This window comes from Phyllostomus hastatus, unplaced genomic scaffold, assembly GCF_019186645.2.
Source record: "Phyllostomus hastatus isolate PE091 unplaced genomic scaffold, TTU_PhHast_1.1 phas_contig_210, whole genome shotgun sequence".
NCBI classification, from domain to species: Eukaryota; Metazoa; Chordata; class Mammalia; order Chiroptera; family Phyllostomidae; genus Phyllostomus; species Phyllostomus hastatus.
In genome coordinates this window covers 2106239-2127018 of record NW_025333737.1, presented here as the reverse complement: position 1 = coordinate 2127018, position 20780 = coordinate 2106239, and the positions used below count along the sequence as shown (strand labels likewise).

Genomic DNA, 20780 nt, shown 5'->3' with positions numbered 1-20780 from the left:
GCGTGTATGTACTGGCCCGTACTATTTTTTACACGTGTTGTCGGGCTTGCAAACCACTGGCTTTGGGCAAGCCTTGCATGACTCCCTTGAGCCTCAGTTTCCTTGTATGAGGATGAGAATAATACCATTAACTTCTCTCTCCTCTTCTGGGGTTTGGAAGACCAGGCGGTCCTTTTCGGGACCTAGTACAGTGCAGGGTGCTCGGGTGATCAAATATTAACTGAAGGAAGGAAGGACAGGCAGATGACCAGTCAGATACACAAGGAACACAACTTACACACTATGAATTACTGCACCAAAATTCGAGGGTGTGGCTGGCATCACTGACAGGATGCGTATTAGGAAGGAGCTCAAACAAGGGAGGAGGGGCCCCTCTGTGGATCCCTCCTTGGCCACTTACTAGCTCTAGCCCAGGGGTGTCAGACTCATTGTCACCGGGGGCCTCATCAGCCTCGAGGTTGCCTTCAAAGGGCCGAATGTCATTTTAGGACTGCATAAACGTAACTACTCCTTAACTAGGGGCAGGGAGCCCAGCGCTGCTCCTGGGTAGAAACAAGGTGCCGGGCTGGATCCCGAGGGCCTTGTGTTTGCCACCTGTGCTCCAGGCCTTCAGCAGATCAGTGAACCTTCGTGCCACATTTTCTCCATCTGCGAACTGGGTATACTGACGTTGGTGCAGCAGGTCCTTGTCGTGATGTCGATGAGATGCCCTGGAAACCTAACTCTTGCGTGTGTCCATTAGCCCGAGGTGAACTTGGTTTTACTTAAAGTCACAGAACCCACGGAAGATACTGAGGACTCAACTTTGTTCAAGGGATTGTTGTGAGGATTGTGGGAGTTGGTGCCTGAGCTTTGTGGGGGGAAGCTCTTTGAAGAGAGCCGAAGCGAAGCAGCAGCTGATGGTGTTATCTTCTCCCGTGCAGGGAGAGCCTGCAGGTTAGGGCTTGTTTGACACACCCTTGTCCTGAGGGAAGGGGAGGCGCAGCCTGCCCCTCTGGGTTCCAGCTCGCGGTTGGTGCTCATCTGTCACTGGGACTGACTTGAGTTTCCGTTTGTCCCAGCAAAGATAACAACAGATTTAGGGGCCAAGACACTCCCTCCCCACCTCGCCCACGCTTGTGCCCCAAAGGTGAAAACTGTGAGGCTGGGGCCCTTCCTCTCCCCTCGGGTTTGCTCACCGTGGGCCCCTGATTGGTTCTCTCCTGAGCAGAGCTGAGAGTGAGGGAGGGACGCGCTGGCTGGGAGGCCTGGTCTGTGGCTGGAGGGCTCCAGGAAGAGGGGGCAGGACCCACCACAGCCTCTGCCTCTGCTGATAAGCCCTGGAGATAAGGAGTCAAGCCCTTCCTCCCTCCTTGAGCTGGGAGCCCTCCTCTCTCAGCTGCCTAGTAGCTAAAACCTTTGCTTTTTGGGGGGTGATCTGACAAAGGGGCTCAGAGGAGAAGCTCTGCCGTCTCTGAGCTCCCTTCTTCCTCCCAGGCATCACCCCACCCCATGCCCACAGCCCTGCTCCTAATGGGTTTGAATGTTCTCAGCTTAACACTTCCTGATAGGCCGAGGGCGAGGCGTGTGTACCAACGACTGTGCACACACACGCAAGCGCAGACAGGGAGCCTCTGTTCCTGCGCCCGGTTGCTGGCTGGGCAAGGCTTGGTCTTCTGGACTCCTCCAGGATCCTGGTGGGCTCGAATTACAAATGGAGTGGGCCTGAGAGTCTGGGCTGGGACGAGGAGGGAGACAAAGCAAATGCACGTTATTCTGCATCCATCCTGTCCACACCCACCCCCACCCCCACCCCCACCCTGAGTAATGAGCTGGGTACCGTGTCTGGCTGCACCGTCATCTACAGTGCCTCCCACCACCAGGCCGAGACTGGCCCTCTCTGCAACTCCCAGGCTCTCGTTCTGGCATTTGTTCGCAGTTCCTAGGCCCCTGTGCTCAGGCTGCTTATCTTGTGAAATAGATGGATGATGTGCTTCTGCCTGGGCCCCAGGGATCAGGAGGTGATGGTTAGTAAGCAGGCCTTGCCCGCAGCCTCCAGGCCTTCTGGGACGGGAGGTGGAGGAAGTGGGCCTCGGATTTCTTCCCCCAGTTTCGAAAGGCAAATTGCCGGAGGACAGAGCAGGCACGTGGCTGTGCACAGTCCCACCAGGAGTTAGAAGCACCTCGCCCTTCTTCCTGAGAAGCACCACACAGTACAGAAAGAGCCAGGGTGGGCTCTGAGGTCCCTCAGGGACCCTCTCTGAGAACCGGCTTCTCCCCTGGTGCCACGGGCAGCCCTGCCCTGGCCCTCCGTGGCAGGATTGCCGGAGGGTCGGAGAGGAGGAGGAAGCTGGCCGGCTCCTCCCTGGCAGAGGAGGTGCAGGGTTGCCTGTGCCTTTTCCACCTGAGACCTGTGTTCTTGGCGGCACCAGAGAAAAAGACCCACCTTATAGGGTCTCCTGGCAGCCAGGGCACACACCCAGCACTTTCCCCTCCCTGCCAGTGAAATCAGGGCTAAGACCAAAGGTCCTGAGAACCAACCAATGCGCCAGTGCAGGCCCTGTCCGTGTGACCTGCCGCCGGAGAGCACCCGTTTCTTCCCCTTTTGCAGGCAGAGTGGGAAGTTCAGGAGGAAGCAGGGCAGTCGTAGCCTGTCCTGCGTAGGCCGCTCATGAGTGCTTCCCCAGCAGCTTCTGAGAAATCCTGCCTCCTGCGCTTTCACAGGACGGTGCTCCCCATGTCCTTTATTCTTGCCTTGGTGGAGACAGTGCCGTGGCAGGGGCAGGGATTAGTGGCTCTGGGACCGTGTGGTGACTCGGACGCTCCATCAGCCTCTGGGCAGAAGGAGGAGTGTAAATTGTGACCATGATCCTGAGACAGTGTCCCCTGCACACAGCACCAGGAGCTCGAGGCTGAGTGTGGCCGCCGCCTGGGGCTGGGAGAGCAGTGTTTCTTTTTTTCTGGCTCCGGGCTCCTTCTGCTTTCCTGCCAGACATGCTTACCCAGGCCCCACCTCTCCACTTGCCCAGATCTTCCCAACTTTCAAGGCCTGTTTCTGTCACCTCCTCTGTGCAGCCCTCCGAGTTGCACCAGCACAACCTTGAGACCAGTCAGTTGGTATTCATAGTCCAAGCTGGTAATGCCCCATCTTGCTTTGTCCGCTGAGGTGTTTCATTTGTGTTGGTCCAGTTTACCCAAATAGAAGATAACGTTCTCAAGAGCAAGGATTACGAGGCATACAAATAATCTGAAAAGAAAACTGGACCCCATCATTCCACTGCCTAAATCCCTCCAGGGAAAGCCAGGTCACTGCTTGGGCTTAAAAGCTGCATTCTTTCCCCTGCTGTGACCTGGCCGCTGCCCCGCCCCCACTCCAGCCCCGGCCCACTGCACGCAGGCCCGCTGGCTCCATTCCAGCCCCTCTCTCAGCAAGCCCGTCCCCCATCAGGCTGGGGTGTTGAGGACGTCTTCCTGGAATACTGTCCCCTTTGCCCCCGAGTCTCCATTTCAGGGTAAATGTCCCCTTCAGCACCTGTCTCGGAACGTCCCCTTCCTACTTCCCTCATTGCGTGTGTGTGCGGTTGTGTGTTCGATTACTTCCTCGTGTTCTGTGTGTCTCCCGCACTCGATGGGAGGCTCCTCGGGGGAGTGACCTGCGCGCCGCAGACCGCCGCCCCCACAGACCCCCGTCCCAGCGCAGCCTCGAGTTGTTAGGCACTTGGGGTGTTATTTGTGGGTGAGTCATAATAATAGTAGCAGCCAACATTTGTGATTGCCTTCTATGTACCAGGTACATACTCAATTACTTTACATAGTTAATGGCTTTAACCTTCCCGTCGGTGTTCTTGAGGAGGTCACATCACCCCGCTGTGACGAACGAGGCTGCTGAGGCCCAGAGGTGCTGAGTGACTTGCCACAGCTGTTACATGGTAGAGCTGGGACCCAACCCACACGGCCTGGCCGGCACCGCCCGTGGCGCAGCCCATCCTGCTCCCCTAGCAACGAGCTGGACAGTGTTTGCTGGTTTCAGCGCCCAGTGGGTCAGAGGAGGGCTTCTGCTTTTTCTTGCCTTTTTGTCATGTCTGGACCTTTTTAGAGCTGGGAAGACCAGGGGGCCAGAAGTTGGAGAGCTGTCTGGGTGTCTGAGTAGACTAGACTTCCTCTTGTGGGCAGGCCTGGGCTCTGCCACCGCCATTGGAGTGCGACGGGGGGGAGCATGGAGTGAGGCCTGGCCGGCAGCGGCTGGAGCTGGTGGCGTCTCTTAGAGCGAGCCCGCGATGGCTTCGGTCCCCCTCCGGGTGGTGTTCCCTCCAGGCCAGCACCGACCCACCCATTCCCTGCTACAACGCTCCCCTTGTTGAGAAGCTCACTGCTTACTCCTGTGACGTGGTGGGGACAGCTCCTGGAGTGCACACCTACCCCGTGACTTCTGGCTGTCCCTGCGTCTCCAGAGCGGCCCAGACGAAGCCAGGAGCCTCTGTCCACGCATCAGCCGTGTCTGACTCGGGCTTCTCTACCCGGGGTGGACATGCCCTCCCCTGCCTTGCCTTCTCTTTGTGGCGGGCGTCCGGCCCCTGTCTCCTGGAGGGCCTTTGGAGCGCAGTCTGGGCTTTGGGCTGAAGGAAGGGCAGCCAACCAGGAGCTCTTTATCCTTCAGGATCAGTTTTGTTTGTTTCTTCCTGATTAGAGAATTAGTGTTTCTGAATCACTCACTGGAGGTGGTTTAGAGGACACGGAAAGTCAAAGTGAAGAAAATGCACCCAAGCCCCACAGTCCCACCGTCCCACGGCCGGGCATGAAGGTGGTGGCCTCAGCCCTGAGCCTGCACGGGGCGAGGGTCCTGGGTCACTGCCTGTCTTCTCCCCATCTCCACCTTCAGGTCGTGCAGCATCTGGGTGTGGGCGGCAGAGATCACAGATAGGTTTCATTTTGTCTGTCAACCTTGGCATTGAGAAAGAGTCCGAGACTGCAGCCAGGCTGCGTGAGGAAGGTCAGTGTGGTCACTCAGCAGCGCCCGCCACGGGTCTGGGAAGCAGGACGGCGGCACATGTGCCTCCCGTTCGCTCTCAGGATGAAGTGATGGCAACTTGAAATATCAGCACCACCGAGTCTCTTCAAGACTCTGTTCCTGAGTCCTAGGAACTCATGTGTTGTTCCTTGGTCCCTGCCACTGAGGGGTGACAAGAGAGCTTACGACTGACAGTGTAAGGCCGCTGTGGAAGAAAGCCACGGGTGAGGGGTGGGGCAACGTGTCCTGGTACCACCACTGGGCCGGCCCTGGCTGTCAGGTCCCCCCTCCTTATACTTGCACTTGCCCTTGTTGGGGCCTGGGACAGCAGCTACTTGATGCGAACCACACTCCAGGAGCCCCACTGTTTGCAGGCTTGTCCAGGCAGAACTGTGGCAGCAGGAGAGGCTAACCAGGGCCCTGGGCCCACTGGTGCTGATGTGCTTGCCCACTCCTTGTCCTCCTCTCTCCCAGCCCATGAAGCCCCTGAAGGCCACAGCCACCACCTCCCAGCCCGTGCTCACCATCCAGCAGATCGAGACCATCTTCTACAAGATCCAGGACATCTACGAAATCCACAAGGAGTTCTACGACAACCTCTGCCCCAAGGTGCAGCAGTGGGACAGCCAGGTCACCATGGGCCACCTCTTCCAGAAGCTGGTGAGTGTTGCGTTGATAGAGGGTCCTTATCCAGGGCCTCAGTGGAGCTGCTGGTGGGGGTGAGGACCAGTCAGCTCCAGCCCCCCGGGTCTCCTTGGCTCTCTCCAAGGCCTGGAGGAAAGCCTGGGCCTGGTGCCTGGACTCCCAGCCTCCTTGAGAAGCCTCGAGTGTTCTAGGGATGCTGGAGGCGGGCTGTGTGCAGAGATGCTCCTGGCAGGGCACTGCTCCTCTCCCCGCTGGGGGTCAGGTCCCGTGGCCCTCCACGGCAGGGGCGTGCATGTGTATGTGTGGCAGGCAGGCAGGGACTATTCACCTGAGACCTCAGACGTTTGCTGCAGGGGAGGGAGAAGGCCCGAGTGGGTAGAGTTATCGGGAGGCTTAGTGTTGGGAAAGACTGGCAGAGGTCTTCGTGTGCCCAGGGCTTCCGTGACACCTTCTCCCCTGGCTCTGTGTCTGTGTCTGGCTGTGCCCCCTGGAGGGCCCTCAGGCCAGACCCACGGGGGCCTCCCACCCAGCTCTCCCCTGGGCTTTCCCCCTCATAGCTTCTGCCGCCGACAGGTGGGAAGAGAGTCAGTGGCCAGGCGTGAATGGTGGGGGGGGCGGGAGCAGCACCTCCCCTCTTCCTTCCCTGCAGTGGTGGGAGGGGCCGAGTGGACAGGCCTCAGCTTTCCCTGCGCTGGAGAAAACTCTTGCTCAACTACTCCCAGGGCTTTACACTCAGCATGTTCAAGACGGAACTCATGGTCTCTGAGTTGCTCGCTCTTCCTGCCTCTGTCCCAGGAGCACGGCCACCATCCTGTCCTCCATCCGTCTGGGGCTCCCTTAGACTCACCCTTGGCACTTCCCCTCCTCTGCCCCCTTCTCCCTCACTCTTACAGCCCCCAGAGTCCACGTCTTTAATGCTCATGGCCACCAGCTTGCCCACAGTTCTGGGGCCTCACCTGGACCATGGCTGTAGGCTCAGTAGTGGCTCCTGCCTCCAGGCCCACCCCCCTGTCCACCTCCGCCTTACAGCAGCAGAGTTATCTGAGCTCCCGACCAGGCCCCCCTTCTCCCCTGCTTGATCCCTTCAGTGGCTCCCCTTGCCCATTGGATGAAGACCAGGCTCTGAGCAGTGGCTCAGGAGACCCTTCAAATGCCACCCTCTGGCCATCCTCTCCTCTGGCTGCTGCCTCCCCTCCCCCGCCCCCTGCCCCCCATGCCCCTGGCACTGAACTTTCTGTTCTCAGTTCACACTGCAGGTGCTCTTGACCTCTCTGTACTCGTGGTTCTAGCAGCCTGAAGTGTCCTTCCCCATCTGATCTGGCTTCACCTGGTCAGTTCCCAGCTTAGAAGTGACCTCCTTGGAGGCGCCTTCCCCAGCCCCTCGAATGCAGCTCCTCTGGTTACCCCCTCGGTGAACACTCTAACTGCCTATCTCCCCAAAACCATAAGCTCTGGGAAGGCAGACTGTATGTGCTTCATTGTTAGACCCCCAGAACCAGCCCGGAGCGGAATGAGTGAATGAATGAATGAATGCGTACACTGGGACCTCGGAGTTCCAGTGGGCGCACTGGGCCTGAGGTCTGCGTCCCGAGGGACCAGCAGTGCTGCAGGGACAAGCACAGGCTCGAGGGCCAGGTCACAGCTGGGTCTGAGCCAGGGTCTGAGCCGGGCTCTGCCACAGACTAACCCTGTGTCGTCAGGCCACTTACCCAACCTCGCTGTGACTTGGGTTCCTCGCCTGTAAGCACAAGGATCACAGAAGTATTTATTCTCGTTGGATTCTTGTGAGGACTACCTGACAAGTGCTTGGAACAGGGCCGGGGACACAGTGAGTTAGCAAACACTCAGTCGTCAGCCGTGGTCGCTACTACTGCTGTCGGTGCTGCTATCCTTACTATTGTTCTATTATTAACATTATTAGGGAGAGGTGCCCCAGGAGGCGTTGCAGGGGAATTCCTCGCTCCTGGTGCTGGCAGCCCCAGAATGCCGGTCCCATTCAGGGACACCGTGTCACCTGTTCAGGGACACTGTCATCACTTGGCCTGGTCCCAGAAACCGAGCTGATTGTCTTGGGGCAGTCTCTCTTTAGCCCTCAGGAGGGCAGACGAGACCAAACCTGAGAGCAGGCGAGCACCTTTCCCCAAGGAGAGTGGAAAGGCTGTCCCTGTTTAGCTTTGTCACTGGGACTCTGCTGACTGCCCCCAGGGCCCCCCATGCTGGTCCCAGCTCCCTGGGCCTGGACACGAACGTGCTGCCCACGTTCCCTCCCCCGGCATCACAGACTGAGACCTGAAGCCCTTGGGGCTGCGGGCCCGGGTGGAGCCAGGACAGGCCGGGCATCTGGCCGTGTCTTTTCCGCTGGTCTCCGGGTATTTGATTATCCATCACAGAGACGGAAATTAGCGTGTCTGCTGTTTGTTTTATGAGATCACCCCAGTGCCAGGCTGCTGTTGCCAAGCAACATCCTCTTCCCAGTCAACAGCCCTGGCAGGCCAGGCCTTGAGCCCTACAGGTGAGGGTGTCTCGTGGAGATGACAGTGCCTGGGATGGCCGGTGGCCCTGCGTCCAGGCCTGCTGCCCAGGCTCCTGTTTCTGGGTCACTTCCTGCTGCGCCCCTAGGCAGTGTAGGTGGGAGGGTAGTGTTCCAACCTGAGCATCTGGCCTTGACTTCTCGTGGGAGGGGAGACAGGAGAAGGCGTATCTGGAAGAAGAATAGCAGTGATTTTTACTTTGGTTTAGGACGCGACTGGCTGGCACATCCTCTGTAGCTTGGGACACCAGTGGGCCAGTACTTCCCCCTGGAAAAGGAGACAGATGCCATCCCTTCCTTCCCTCCCCAAGACATTTGTGGTTGTTGGCTTGTGTGTTTTTTTTTTTTTTTTTTTAGAAGTCTGGCTGTGTGGGGGCTGAGACCCACATGGCCCTGACCTTGGCTTCTCCTGACAAGCATCCCAGTTCTCCCACCCCCTCTGGCTCTGGGGCCCACTGGCAGCTTCCTTGGGCTCTGTCTCTGTCCAGGCTGCTCCAGGCCCCTGGCCTCACCTCTCTGGGTCCCTGAGGGGCACAGGGATTCTGCAGAACACAGAGTGGTCCAGGGTAGGGCTCAGGGCGGCGCTTCAGTGGGAGCCCTGAGGAAGCCCCCCAGCAGCCGAACCCCCTTGCTGCATCCCTGAAAAAAGTGTAAACCAGGAAATCTAGAGAACAATGCAGCAAACAACTGTGTTCTCACCCCCCAGAATGAACAGACGTTGAGTCTGAAGATACAGGGCAGAACTTTGTAATCAGGATGATAAGGCATCACAGGTGAAGGTGCAGTCCCTCCCTCCCCCTTTCCTCTCGCCCGTCCCTCCATCCTGGGAGCAGCTGCTGGCATGAATTTGGTGTGTGGCCATCTGGGCTGTGGTTTGTGTTTTTACTACATATCTGTGTCTTTTCTTGGCAGCGCATGGGCTTTTTAAGTGGGCATGCGCATACGTATCTTCTACGTTGTGCAGTTCAGTCCATTGTTTTGAAGCTTGTCGGTGTTGCCACCCGTAGGCCTCGTTCATTCATTTGAGTTGCAGGGTGTTGGGGGGGCGGGGGGCTCCCTTTGTGTGAGCGCTTGTTTCCAGTCTTTCCGCTAGAGGAGGAGTGAGGCGGCGGACACCCGCCCTCCCGTCTTCTTGGGCACATGCACGTTCTCTAGAGCAGCGCTTTCCCGTGGAAATACAGTGTGAGCCACATTGACAGTGGACAGGTTTCTAGTAGCCGCACATCTAATCTAATAGTTAGGTGTAAAATACACAGGTGAAATCAATTTTAAGAATATGTTGCATTGCCCTGGCCAGGGGGCTCGGCTTGTTGGAGTGTCGTGCTCTCCGGTCAAGGCACACGTGTGAGGCCACCAGTTGATGTTTTCCTGTCTCTCTCTCTGTCTCCCCTCCTCTCCCTCTGAAACCAATAAACATATATTTTTTAAAATAATATATTATATTTAGCTCAATAAGTCTAAAATGTCATTTCAACATGCTAGCAATATTTAAAAATTAATGAGGTCATTTACATTCTCTTTTGTATACTAAGCTGTTGAAACCCAGTGTGGATTTTATACTTAAGGCACCTCTCAGTCTGGACCAGCCGCATCGCAGGTGCTGGGCAGCCACACTCAGTGAGTGGCTCCTGAGAGGACAGCAGAGCTCTCCATGGAGAAGTGGGCTTGCTAAGCAGTAGGCTGAACTGTGCATGTCTTAGTTATTAGTTATCGACAGAGGACTCTCCAAAGAACTGTACTGATTCACACCCCACAAGCAGTTTATAAAAGTGCCACCTTCGTGCCAGCTCTTGATATGACTAGACTTTTAAACTGTGGCCAGATGGATGGGTATAAAATAGTATTTCACTGTCACCTGAATTCACATTTCCACCCTTTGCCTCCTTAAGAGGAAATACATATGCACAGCACAGAGAAAGCTTTCCATAAATATTTGAGGAATTGAGTGAAGGTGCCTTGGTTTCCCCTTTTGCAGAAAGGGAAGATGGCATCTGTTCTGCCTCCCAGAGGAGTCACGAATCATGAAAAGCTTCAGGTCAGGTTCATGCAAATGTGTAGTGAGGCAGGGCCTGTGGTTCCTGGCAGGTGAGGGAAGTGGGGACTGCCTTGAAAGGCTCTGCCTCGCGCTTTGCATGGGGCGTGGCTCCCTGAGCAGGCCACACCCACGCGTTCCCACCCGACTCCTCCCCTGTCTCTCACTGCGCCAGCTAATTCCAGGATGTGAAAGAGGTGTGAGACATTGAGGGGCTTCGAACCCTGAGAGACCTTGATGATGCTAAATAAAGCCAAATGCTGCTGATGAATTGAATTTCTGGCATGCCAACCAAGTCCCTATCCTGCTCCCCCAAAGCCCCCTTGTTAACCTTATTGGCTGAGTCAGTTTCCATGGAAACCATCAAGTTCAAAGGGATACCGTAGTATAAGCATCCTGCCTTTGCCCTCACTTCCCAGCCAGCCCTGTGGAGCTGAGTTAGAGGTTCTGAGTGCTGAGGGAGCACCAGGGGCTCTGGTCAGCCTTCATCCATTCACTAATCCTCTCTCCCCACCCCACCCCTGCCCTCCTCTCCCTCTCCCCTTTCTTCTCCTTGCAGGCCAGCCAGCTCGGCGTGTACAAAGCCTTTGTGGATAACTATAAAGTCGCTCTGGAGACAGCTGAGAAGTGCAGCCAGTCCAACAACCAATTCCAGAAGATCTCCGAGGTGGGCCGCCCCCTGCACAGCCACCCCTGTGACTCGCGGCTTTGGTGGCTGCTCATAGCCTTCCAGCCTCCGGGCCTCCCCTCTGCTGCTTGCCGGTTAGGGAAACGGTCCCCCTGATGGGTCACACTTCGCCTGACATTTGCTTTCTTGCACTTGACATTTTCCCTCTTAATGTAAGAACACCAATTTGTTTGATTTTGTCATTCTGTTTTAGATTATTCCATTAGAACAGGGGAGGCCGACAACAAAAAAAAAGGCAGTATTTCTCATGCTGCAGTGACCTTGAGCAAGTCACTTCCCTTCTGTTGGCTTTTGTTTCTATAGAATGAAGTGTCTGACTTGCCAGACTTGGTAGGAACCACAAGGACACTGCTTAAAATGCAGACCTGAAGGTCTTCAGGCACCTTCCCTGGAGCTTCAATTCAGAAGGTTGGGGGTTGGGGGCCCAGGAGTCTATTTTCAATAAGCTTCCTGGGTAATTTTTATTGATCAGAGAGATTTGAGGAAGTCTGGGCCAGGCGGGCTTTTCAGATCCTTGCATTCCCCGTGGAGAGCACAGGGGCCACTTACGTGGGGAGAAGTCATGGGCTCTCTGGCTGGAAATGTGTCTGCTGCCTTCCCTCCACGCGCCCCTGCAGGGCGCAGAGGCGGCACTGTCTGCCATCGGCGTGTCTGTCTCTCCGGGAAGCGGCAGGGCGGGACTCTAGGGTCCCCTGGGAGCACAGCCCAGCTCACCCCTTTGGCCAGAAAGATCTCCGTGGCAGCCCCAAGCCGCTGGCCTTGCTGTCAGAGCACCCAGCCCCAAGCTCAGGGCGGGAGAACCCCTCCTCTGGTTCCAGGGGGTGGGAGCCCCCTCTGCAGTTTCGGAGGCCCTGCCTTACAGACCCCTCTGGGCCCTTGGCCTTCTTGCCTCAGCTCTGATGCTGGATAAGTTGGTGAGGTGCAGCATAGTTTTCATGAAACTAGTGGGGTTATGGGGTATGACCAAGTTCGAAACTGGCCTAGACGCAGCACACGAGTCAGGCGGAGGTGCCAGTGTCAACTTGGTTACAAGGAAAAGCCAGATCGGAAAAATGTGGACTTGGGTCTGTAGCCGTGTTGGGCTTGTTAATGCTTGGGAGCCCTGCACAATTCAACACGTCTACTAGGGCCAGAGAGCGGAAGGCTGAACTCAGTTTCTCGTCCCAAAACCAGGGGTTAGGCGAGTCACCCTCTGCCTTAGAGGACAGAGTGATGGGTGGGGAAGTCCCTCTACGTGGAGTCACGAGGCTGGAGAAATGGTGCTTCCCCTCACGACTCCCCGTTCTCCCTGGGAACAGACTGGATTCCCCGGCTCTGTGTTGAGAGAGGCCTGCTGTGGTTGCCTGGGCACCGGGGGTTGTGTATAGTCCAGAGTGGGGAGGGGGTCCTCTCCTGTGGTGGGCAGGACCCCCTGTGCTCACCCTGAAGCCCCTCTCAAGGCCCGCTGGCTCCAAGGGCAGAGCCGGCCCCTGGCCTGCTGCCAGGTGGCTCCTCACCCTGATTCACGCGCTGACGCTGTCTCTTCCTACTGGAGCTGCCACTTAATTACTGCAATTAGGCCCTTCTCCTCTGCGGCAGGAGTGATTTCATACCTCTGGGCTGCAGTGGAGTGGGGAACGGAGAAAAATTCCCTAGAACTGGGAATGCAGTCACCAGCCAGAGACATCGATGTGAGGAGCTGAGTAACCCCCCTCCTCCCTCCTCCACTCCCAACCCCAGGCTGGTCCCTGGGGGTTTCCTCTGTCTAGAAACAGCTTGAGGCAGGCTCAGGAGAAGGGGAGCTCCTGCTGCCCGGAGCAGTTCCTCCTGCCCAGGCGGTGGGCGATACCGCCTGGGTACCTGACCTTGGCCTCACCTCACCCCCGCCTTGGAGGCCCCTTGGTGCACTCAGCCCTCCAGGTGGGGATTGCATTACAGCTCCAGTTACAGGCCGCCCTGGTCCTTTGGCAGGAGCTGGAGCTGGACCTCTCTCAAGGCAGATAAGCGAGGTGTGGGGCAGATAAGCTGCCTCGGAGTCTGTTTCCAGCACTCACTCACTGCCCGGTCACTCTGCCCGGGATCCTGGAGGGGCGTTAGCTCTTCCTTCCCCTCGGTTTCCTCTCTGATGCCCAGCATCAGCTGCAGAGGGAGGGGCGTGTCCCCTCCTGAGTAGGCTGTGCAAGTAAGCCTCTTGGCCCCAGGTGCGTCCCTCATCATGTGCAGGTGTGTGGGATGCCTCACTCCTTATTGGAGGAGCTGCTCTTGTCCCCAGGATCAGCTGGTACACCTGGAGCTTGTCCACTCAAACCTTGTCCCCTCAAGGCTAATGTGCGCAGACCCCTAAGCTGTGACTGCTGCTGGGGAAACCCTGGGTAGGAGTGGGGGGTCCTGCTCCTGCTGCCTCTGATTCTCTGGAAGTTGCAGGGGAGGGGCTTTAAGGGGCAGATCTGAGGAGCATGATTCCCAAAGTCCTCCTCGCCTGCACCCTGCTGCCGGGCTCTGGGGCTCTGGGTCTCCGGAAGACCAGGGGTGTGGCACAGGGGGGCACTTGCCTGTCGGTCTTTGTCTCACTCGCTCGTGTTTGGAGCCCTGGGTTTCAGAGCCCTCCTTCCCACCGAGCTCACCGTGGGGGATGGGCAGGCTCAGGTACAGGCTGGGCAGTGACTCCTCTCCTCTGTTCGGCAGGAACTCAAAGTGAAAGGCCCCAAGGACTCCAAGGAGAGCCACACGTCAGTCACTATGGAAGGTACTTTGGGGGCCAGGCTGGATAACAGCCCCTTCCTTTGTCTGGCTTTGTAGACTTGTGGTGCCCTGCTTGTGCGAGCGTGTGCACGTTCCTGTGGGAGTGTGTGTGAGTGTGAGCGCGCGCACGCGGACTCAGCCTCTGCCCCCAGGCAGCCAGCCAGCTACAAACGTGCTCCTCCTTAGGATGCCAGCCGGCAGCCCGCTCCCTTCCTCCTCCTTCCTCCCGCTTCTCTTCTTCGTTGTGCCGCCCTCCCCTCCCCTCCTCCCCTGCGCTCCCCTCCCCTCCTCCCCCTCCTCCCCTGCGCTCCCCTCCCCCTTCCCCTCCACTCGCTAGCGGAGCACTCGGGAAGCGGTTGCTTGATTCTGGAGGCTGCACAGCAGCAGCGTGCAAGGTGGCTGAGTGGCTGGGCGGCTGACGGGAGCCGGGAGCGATGGCCGTGCGCCCCTGCTCCTGCCGCGGGGACAGAGGCTGCCATGGAAATTCTCCTCATCGTTCGCTTCTGCTGTAACTGCACCTATGGTAACCCAGGCCCCTCCCGTGGGAGGCGGTGTTTCTTCCCACCGCTGGGGGCTGGCTGGAGTGGGCTTAAACGTGGCCATCAAGGTTTGGGGGGCAACAGGGAAGGGAGTGACTGGATCTACGTTTACCCCGGTTCGCCGGCTTCCAGCCTGAACTTGAAGTCTGGGGGCCCCTCGGGGCAGGAATGGCTTGGAAAGGGAAGGAGCAGGCTAGAAGGGTCCAGTATCCCCCGAGGGTCTGTGTGGAATTGGTGGCTTAGCTCGAGAGGCTGTGGGCAACTTCCTGGAGAGGCTGTTAAAGACAGAAAGTGACGAGACTGTCCCTGCAGGTGTAGCAACCTAAAAGGGCTGGCGAGGGGTCAGCAGGGGCCAGTCAGAGTGACAGGTGGTCGTGACAGCAGCGCGCTGGATGAGGAGGGCGCGGCTGGAGTGAGAAGTTGGGAGTTTCTTTGTTTCCGGAGAGGAGCAGGGGTGAGCGCCCTGGGTATTGTGTGCTCAGAGAGCATGTGCTGCCTTCGAGACACGCTCTCCTCTCAGAGGGGCGGCGGGAGATCCCGGGAGACCCGGGTGCAGCTGGGGGAGCAGGAAGGAGTGGGCTGCTCGGGGTGGGGGGTTATTTCCAGTCACTGGAGACCCTGGAGCTGAGGTACTGGCACCCAGCGAAGCTGGCAGGAAAGGGGGCGTGGCAGTCTGCTGCTCCGTGAAGGTCACACGCCCACCGCCCACCGTGCAAGGGAAGGGATCGGCTCTTGGCAATCTCCTCACGAGGGGTCCCGGGACAGTCGCCTGCTGTCAGCCAGGCTCTCGCTCAAAGGAGGCTGAAGTAGGCCCAGGCAAGGAGGTGTCGGGAAGCTGGTGGGCCCTGCTCTCGGAGGCAAGAAGTGCCTTAGGGATGACCCCAGCTGCCTTTGGCAGGGGCGTGGGGTCAGATGTTACCTCTGGGTCCCTGCATGTTGGAGTGGCAGGCAGCTGGCCCTGTCTCTCCCCTCCCACCAGGCGCTTTGTCTCTGCACCCTTCCCAGTCACTAAGCTTTCACATCTCCGTGGTAACCTGGAGCTCCTTATCAAAGGCTGAATGGGGGGCGGGGGGCAGTGTGCTGGAGGAGAGATGGTGGGGTTTCCTGGGCTCTCTCCCAGGGGCCACTGTGCCAGAGGGACTGCTGTCCCCTCGTCTTCTCAGGCTGTCCTGTGTCAAGGCTCCTGACAGAGGTGACCCTGTGCAGGCCCTCTCCATCTGCCCCAGCAGCACAGCTCTGGAACTCCAGTCCCTGGGCGGGAGCCGCCCTGTGCTCCTGCCCTCCAGCTCAGAGTCTGACAGGTTGGGGTCCAGAGGGGAGCTGGGCTGGGAAGAGCCTGTTGGAAGATCAGAAAGAAAATGCTCTTTTGATCTGACCTAGGAGTTGGTCAGGTCCCACCTCTGCCTCCCTAAAAAGGAGGGGGCCAGCCCTTTGCTTCCTCTTCCCTCCCCAAAAGGAAGCTTAGTCTTAGTGAAACAGACCTGGGACCTGGATTCCAGGGTTTCTTTGGTGCCCGTGATGCAGTCTTTGAAGTCAGCGCCTCAAAGTGGGGAGTAAGGAGCGAGTGAGCCCTTGCTAGTCACGCTGTTGAAATCTCAGCTCCTCTCCGGGATGCCGGTTCTGAGGGTCCCAGGGAGACTGTGCAACTTGGGGCTCACTCTGGAGTTCACGGCTGTTTGTGGGCTCTACAGGGCCCTGTACCAGATGCTGTGGGGGGTGTGAAAGAAAGTCATGTGTGACCCTGGCCCCTAAGGAGAGACTCACTCACTCCTTCCTTGTGAACCTTTCTAAGAGCAATTGACTTAACTTCTCTGTGCCTTAGGGAAGTTTCCTCGTCTGTGAGGTGGGGCTAGTGCTAGTTGCTTCCCTTTTTAATCAGAGGAAATAATGCATGTCAAACAGTACCACTGGACACAGAGCAAGTGCCCAGCCAACTAGAGAGAGGCGAGCTTGCTCATGTCAGTGGTCTGACTTCAAGGCACTATGGGTATTGTTTGCAAAAGTCCTGGTCATGGAAGGCTTCCTGGAGGAGGGGGAGAGATAGGTGCTGCAGCTTGGTGAACCGTGTCTATTCCAGGGACAGGAACAGCATGGTGAGGAGTGGAGAGAGGGGGAGAAGCAGGGGCAGGAAACTGGCGGGGCAGGTGAATGGGGGAAGGCGGGCTCTTCCCTCTGCATCCTCAGGGGACTCGGGCGTGAGGGAGCCCTGGGAAGCGTGAACATCAGGTCGCTCTTCCTCCCCTGGTTCTTTCCACATGTGGCTCTGTCCCCGGGGCCTCCGCCTGCACTTCCCTCCCCACTCACTTCCTCCCAGTTGCCCTTTACCACCTGGCCGAGGAGGGACTCGTTCCACGTCTCCCATCAGGTGGACTCCTGAGATGACCACAGGCATGTTAATAACCCCTCTGAAACCCAACCCACAGTTGGTGCGGCCCTCTGAGCTTAGTCAGAAACCTCCTCCTGCTGGGACCCGAGAGAGGGACGGAGGGAGCTGATGCCGCAGGATCAGCTTTCCCCGCGTGAACCCGAGGGCCCGCCCTGGCAGGTGTCTGCTGAACTTGCGCTTTCTCTTGGCACTCCGGGGTTCTCAGGGTGTGATTTCCCCCCAAGATGAGTGAAGCCACAGGTGCACATACTAACCAGCCTCTAAACTGGACCCCCCTGGGCCGGTCACTGGGCTCTACCCTCACCGTCCCAGGACGCCCCCAGCCTGGTCTTATCCCTCTGGGCTCCCATAACCCAGGGGGAAGGGCTCTAGAAATTGCTAAATTAAGAAAGGGCTACAAGTAAATCATGGGAAATATGTTTGCATAAAGCAGTGTTTTCAGTCATTCCTGCATATCCAGATCGGCAAAGGCGCTTTTTAAAAAATGCTGATACCCAGGTTCCATGCGGCAGAGCCTGAGATTTGGTTCATGTGGTGAGGAGAGGGAGGCTGGCAGCTGTGTCTTTTAAGAGCTCCCCAGTGATTCTAATGGGCAGCCAAGCGAAGACTGCAGATAAGGCTCGTGGCACACCACTGAGACTGCGTCTCCTCTGCAGCCAGCACAGTGTCCCCAAAGCGTCTGCTTAGCACTGCATAGGGGCTCTCTGTTCAGGGCTTTGGGGGACTCTGGGGCTTGGAGACTGGCGAGAGCATGAATGTCAGCTCCCAGACCTGTCACCTTCTGGTCCTGTGGGACACCCAGTCTAGGATTCTCTTCCCCAAACCAGCATCCTGCCTCATCGCTCCTATAGCAGGAGGACAGAGGTCATGACCCCATGGCCAGAAGCATCCAGGTGCAGGACTGAGGGTGAAGCACCCATGTTGGGAGAGGCAGGGCACAGCTGCTCACAGGCAGCTTTGTTTGGAAGTACTGCTCGACCAGCTGCCGCCTCCACCTGTCTCTGCTGAATCCCAGAAATCCTCATTTGGTGTCCTGGTCACCAAGGGGTGTGGCAAATCGGGGCCTGCTGAGCTTGCATTTCCCCCACCTCTTCAGGGCTCTCAGAGGCCCCACTTGAATTCCTTCAGGAAATCTGTGCCCCCCTCGGCTTCCACTGGCTTGGAGCAGAGTCTTTCTGTAGAGTCGGCCTGCCTCCCTCAGCCTGCCCTGTTTTGTCTGGGGGTTTGAGGGCACGGAGAGGGGTCTTCTTATGGAGATGAGGCTGGCTATGTGGGTCAGAAGGAAGCCTGCCATTTCCAGCTGGCAGTGCCAGGCCTGGGACCAGAGGAGCGTGAGAGTGATTGGGCCTGAGGGAGCTGCCCTCCCTGGGAAAACAGCATGTCTCCTGCCAACATCCTGGGGCTCCAGGTGTGACCCAGAGTGTGCTGGAGCTCTGCGGGGTAAGGCTAGGCATCACCGTCAGGGCCAGGGGGTTACAGAGGGGCACTGCCTCCACCCCCTGAGCCTGGTCGGGCCAGGACAGGTCTAGAGACAGCCCTGGAAGAAGTCATACCTGGTGGGCGAAGGCCCAGGCCGCCAGGGTGGTGTGTCTGCCTGCCGTGTTGTCTGGCCTGCCCTGGGGTGAGAATGGCGGTACGAGTTGCTGCAGAACCCGCTTGTCGGGGTGGGTGTCCCGCACGTGGGTGTCTGTGCAGGGGAGTGAGGTAGGCCGGGGGACAAGGCTGGTTCCTAAGGCCTCAAGCTGCTCCTGTGTTTCACATGTCCTGTCTCCTCCCTACCTCCCCCAACAGCTCTGCTCTACAAGCCCATTGACCGAGTCACCAGGAGCACCCTGGTCCTACACGTGAGTGTCAGAGCCCTGAGTGGCCAGGGACTGGTCAGGAATTCCATGAGAGACTGAGCCCAGAGAGGGCAGGTGCTGGAGTCACTGAGCACAGCCCATCTGGGAAACTGGACAGAGGGGGCCTCGGGCCCCAGCCGCGCCTGCCTGGCCTGCAGTACCCATGCCAGTGGGGCCAGGGTCTAAATATAGCCAGGCCACTAAGCTTGACATTTGGCCAAATGCTCCCTCGGAGGCAGGCACTTCCTGCCTCGCCGTCCCTTGCCTACTGTCCTGCAGTGCCCTTGGAGCAGCTGTGGGGCGGGTAGACGGCTGTCTCTCCCAGCTGCTTGGTGAGAGGAGACTCCACCTGACTCCCCCACACTCAAGGGGGGAGAGTAATGACTTCAGCAGAGAAATAAAGGGGCCCACTGCCTTCACCGCTGCTGCCCCCAATTTTAGCTCAGAGTTCCCAGGCATGACCAGATTTGAGCGTGGATCCCTGAATGCCCACCCCCAGAATTCTTTTAGTGAGAATGGAGGGCTTTTCACTGTCTTATTAAAGCCCCTTTAGAACCTCCCTCAACTCCCACCCCAACCCTCTCCAGGACCTGCTGAAGCACACGCCTGTGGACCACCCAGACTACCCGCTACTTCAGGATGCTCTCCGCATCTCCCAGAACTTCCTGTCCAGCATCAATGAGGACATTGACCCCCGTCGGACTGCCGTCACAACGCCCAAAGGGGAGGTGAGCCCTGGGCCCGGTGCAGCTGCTCACCTGGCAACCAGACCACTCACCTCTGCTCTCTGCACCCACAGGCACACGGCCTTGTGCCCTGCACCTCTGCAGCCCTGGCCCTCATCCCCAGCCTTGGAGAGGACTTTAGACCCTGGGCTAACAGCTTTAGGTCCAGTGTCTCGTTAATCTTCATAATTTCCACTGTGACAGAAGAGGAAACTAAGGCCTAGGGAGTCTCTCCAGGTGTGGCAGATCTCTTAGCCATGAAGTGTCAGAAAGAACTAGATTCTTTACCTGGGGTAAGCTGTCTGTAAGCATAAGCCCCATGCACTGTCCTCCGTATCAGGGACTCGGGGGGCTCTGGCTATCTCAGTCTTAAATGCCAATACCCCCTGTACCATGGGTGGTATGATGCCCTCAGGGTCCCCCTGGAAGATAGTGGCTCAGTCTGAGGGAGCCTGGGGAGTCGGAGGGAGTGGGAGCTCTGAGCTGCCTCTGGTGAGCCTGCGTGAGCAGGCGAGAGGAGCCAGGGAGCAAGCCCTGTAGCAGGAAGAGCTGGTGGGAGAGGTGGCTGAGGCAGCCTGGTTACTGGAAAGTCCCAGGTGAGCACCTAGATGTGGTACAGCAGCTCCAGTTCCCTGGGGGCCCTTCCTGGAGGAAGGGTTGGGTGGGTGACCCAGTGAGGAGAAGCAATCTGAAGAATCAGACAGAGAGAGTTACCGGCATGGGTCAGCAGCCTGGCGCATGTACAGCACTTCCTGTCCAGCAGAGGGAATTGAGCGGTGTTTAGGAGCGCAGGCTGGCTGGGTTTATGCTCCTTTGTTACAGTGATGAGTCCCCAGTGTCTCCTGGGGAGGGAAGTAATGAGGAACAGGATCTAGAGAGTGACTAATGAGCGCAGAGAGCTGTCCCTGCTTGCCGCTCCCAGCCGTGGTTTGCAAACCCTGGAATGTCACTTGTTCGTTTGACTCAGGGATTAGCTAAAAGACCTCCAGCGGGCTGCTAACATTGTCAGTTTCAGATCAGTTCAGTGGTATACTTTCCACATACTTACCTACATACTGTAGGGTGTGCAGCTCTGATATGGTATGTAATACAAGGAAGGCTGGGACAGGTTGTGACAGCCCCAGGGATTTTACTGCCTCTGGGGGTGGCAGGGAGTAAACTATGGAAGTTCTGCATGAAACAGCGCTCTGGACCCTCCAGCGCTCAGGCTAGAGATGGCTGCAGGTTCCTCCAGAGGAACACAGCTGCAGCCCCACAGAGCGGGGCCCAGGGCCTCCCGTCCGTCTGGGCTGGTTGAAGAATTGACTCAGGTAGCATCCACAGGCCTGAGAGGGTCTGCAGGTCGAGCTGAACTGAAGCTAGATCAACTTCTTAGGCAGGACTGCGGGGTGGGTGTTGGGGGGGTGGGAGTGTTCGTGCCCCAGGGTAGAGGAACCAAGTCATCCTGAACTAGGGTCCGTCCAGGTGGAGCTGTTGAGAGCTGCAGAAACGCATCAAGCTCCCATATGCTGATCACACCTGATGGGCTGGTCCTGTGCCATTGTGCACGCGTCGTCCTGGTGATCCCTCCCTCCCTCATGGGCAGCCACCATTACCTCCACTTTACAGATGGTTAAACTGAGGTTAAGCGAGGTCAGGAAACTTGCCCAAGTTCACAGCTGGGAAGTGGTGGAGTCTGGATTCGAG

General features: G+C 57.8%; 1 protein-coding gene across 4 annotated transcripts in view; it reads left to right on the top strand.

The window, feature by feature from the left end:
- ABR (ABR activator of RhoGEF and GTPase) overlaps positions 1-20780 on the top strand; it is a 172749-nt gene that overhangs the window by 104226 nt on the left and 47743 nt on the right. For all 4 annotated transcript variants that reach the window (XM_045837276.1, XM_045837279.1, XM_045837277.1 and 1 more), the window contains 5 exons: positions 5462-5647; positions 10754-10861; positions 13547-13607; positions 18320-18372; positions 18957-19097. In XM_045837276.1, coding sequence (XP_045693232.1) covers positions 5462-5647; positions 10754-10861; positions 13547-13607; positions 18320-18372; positions 18957-19097 — 549 coding nt within the window. The remainder of the gene's footprint in view (positions 1-5461; positions 5648-10753; positions 10862-13546; positions 13608-18319; positions 18373-18956; positions 19098-20780) is intronic.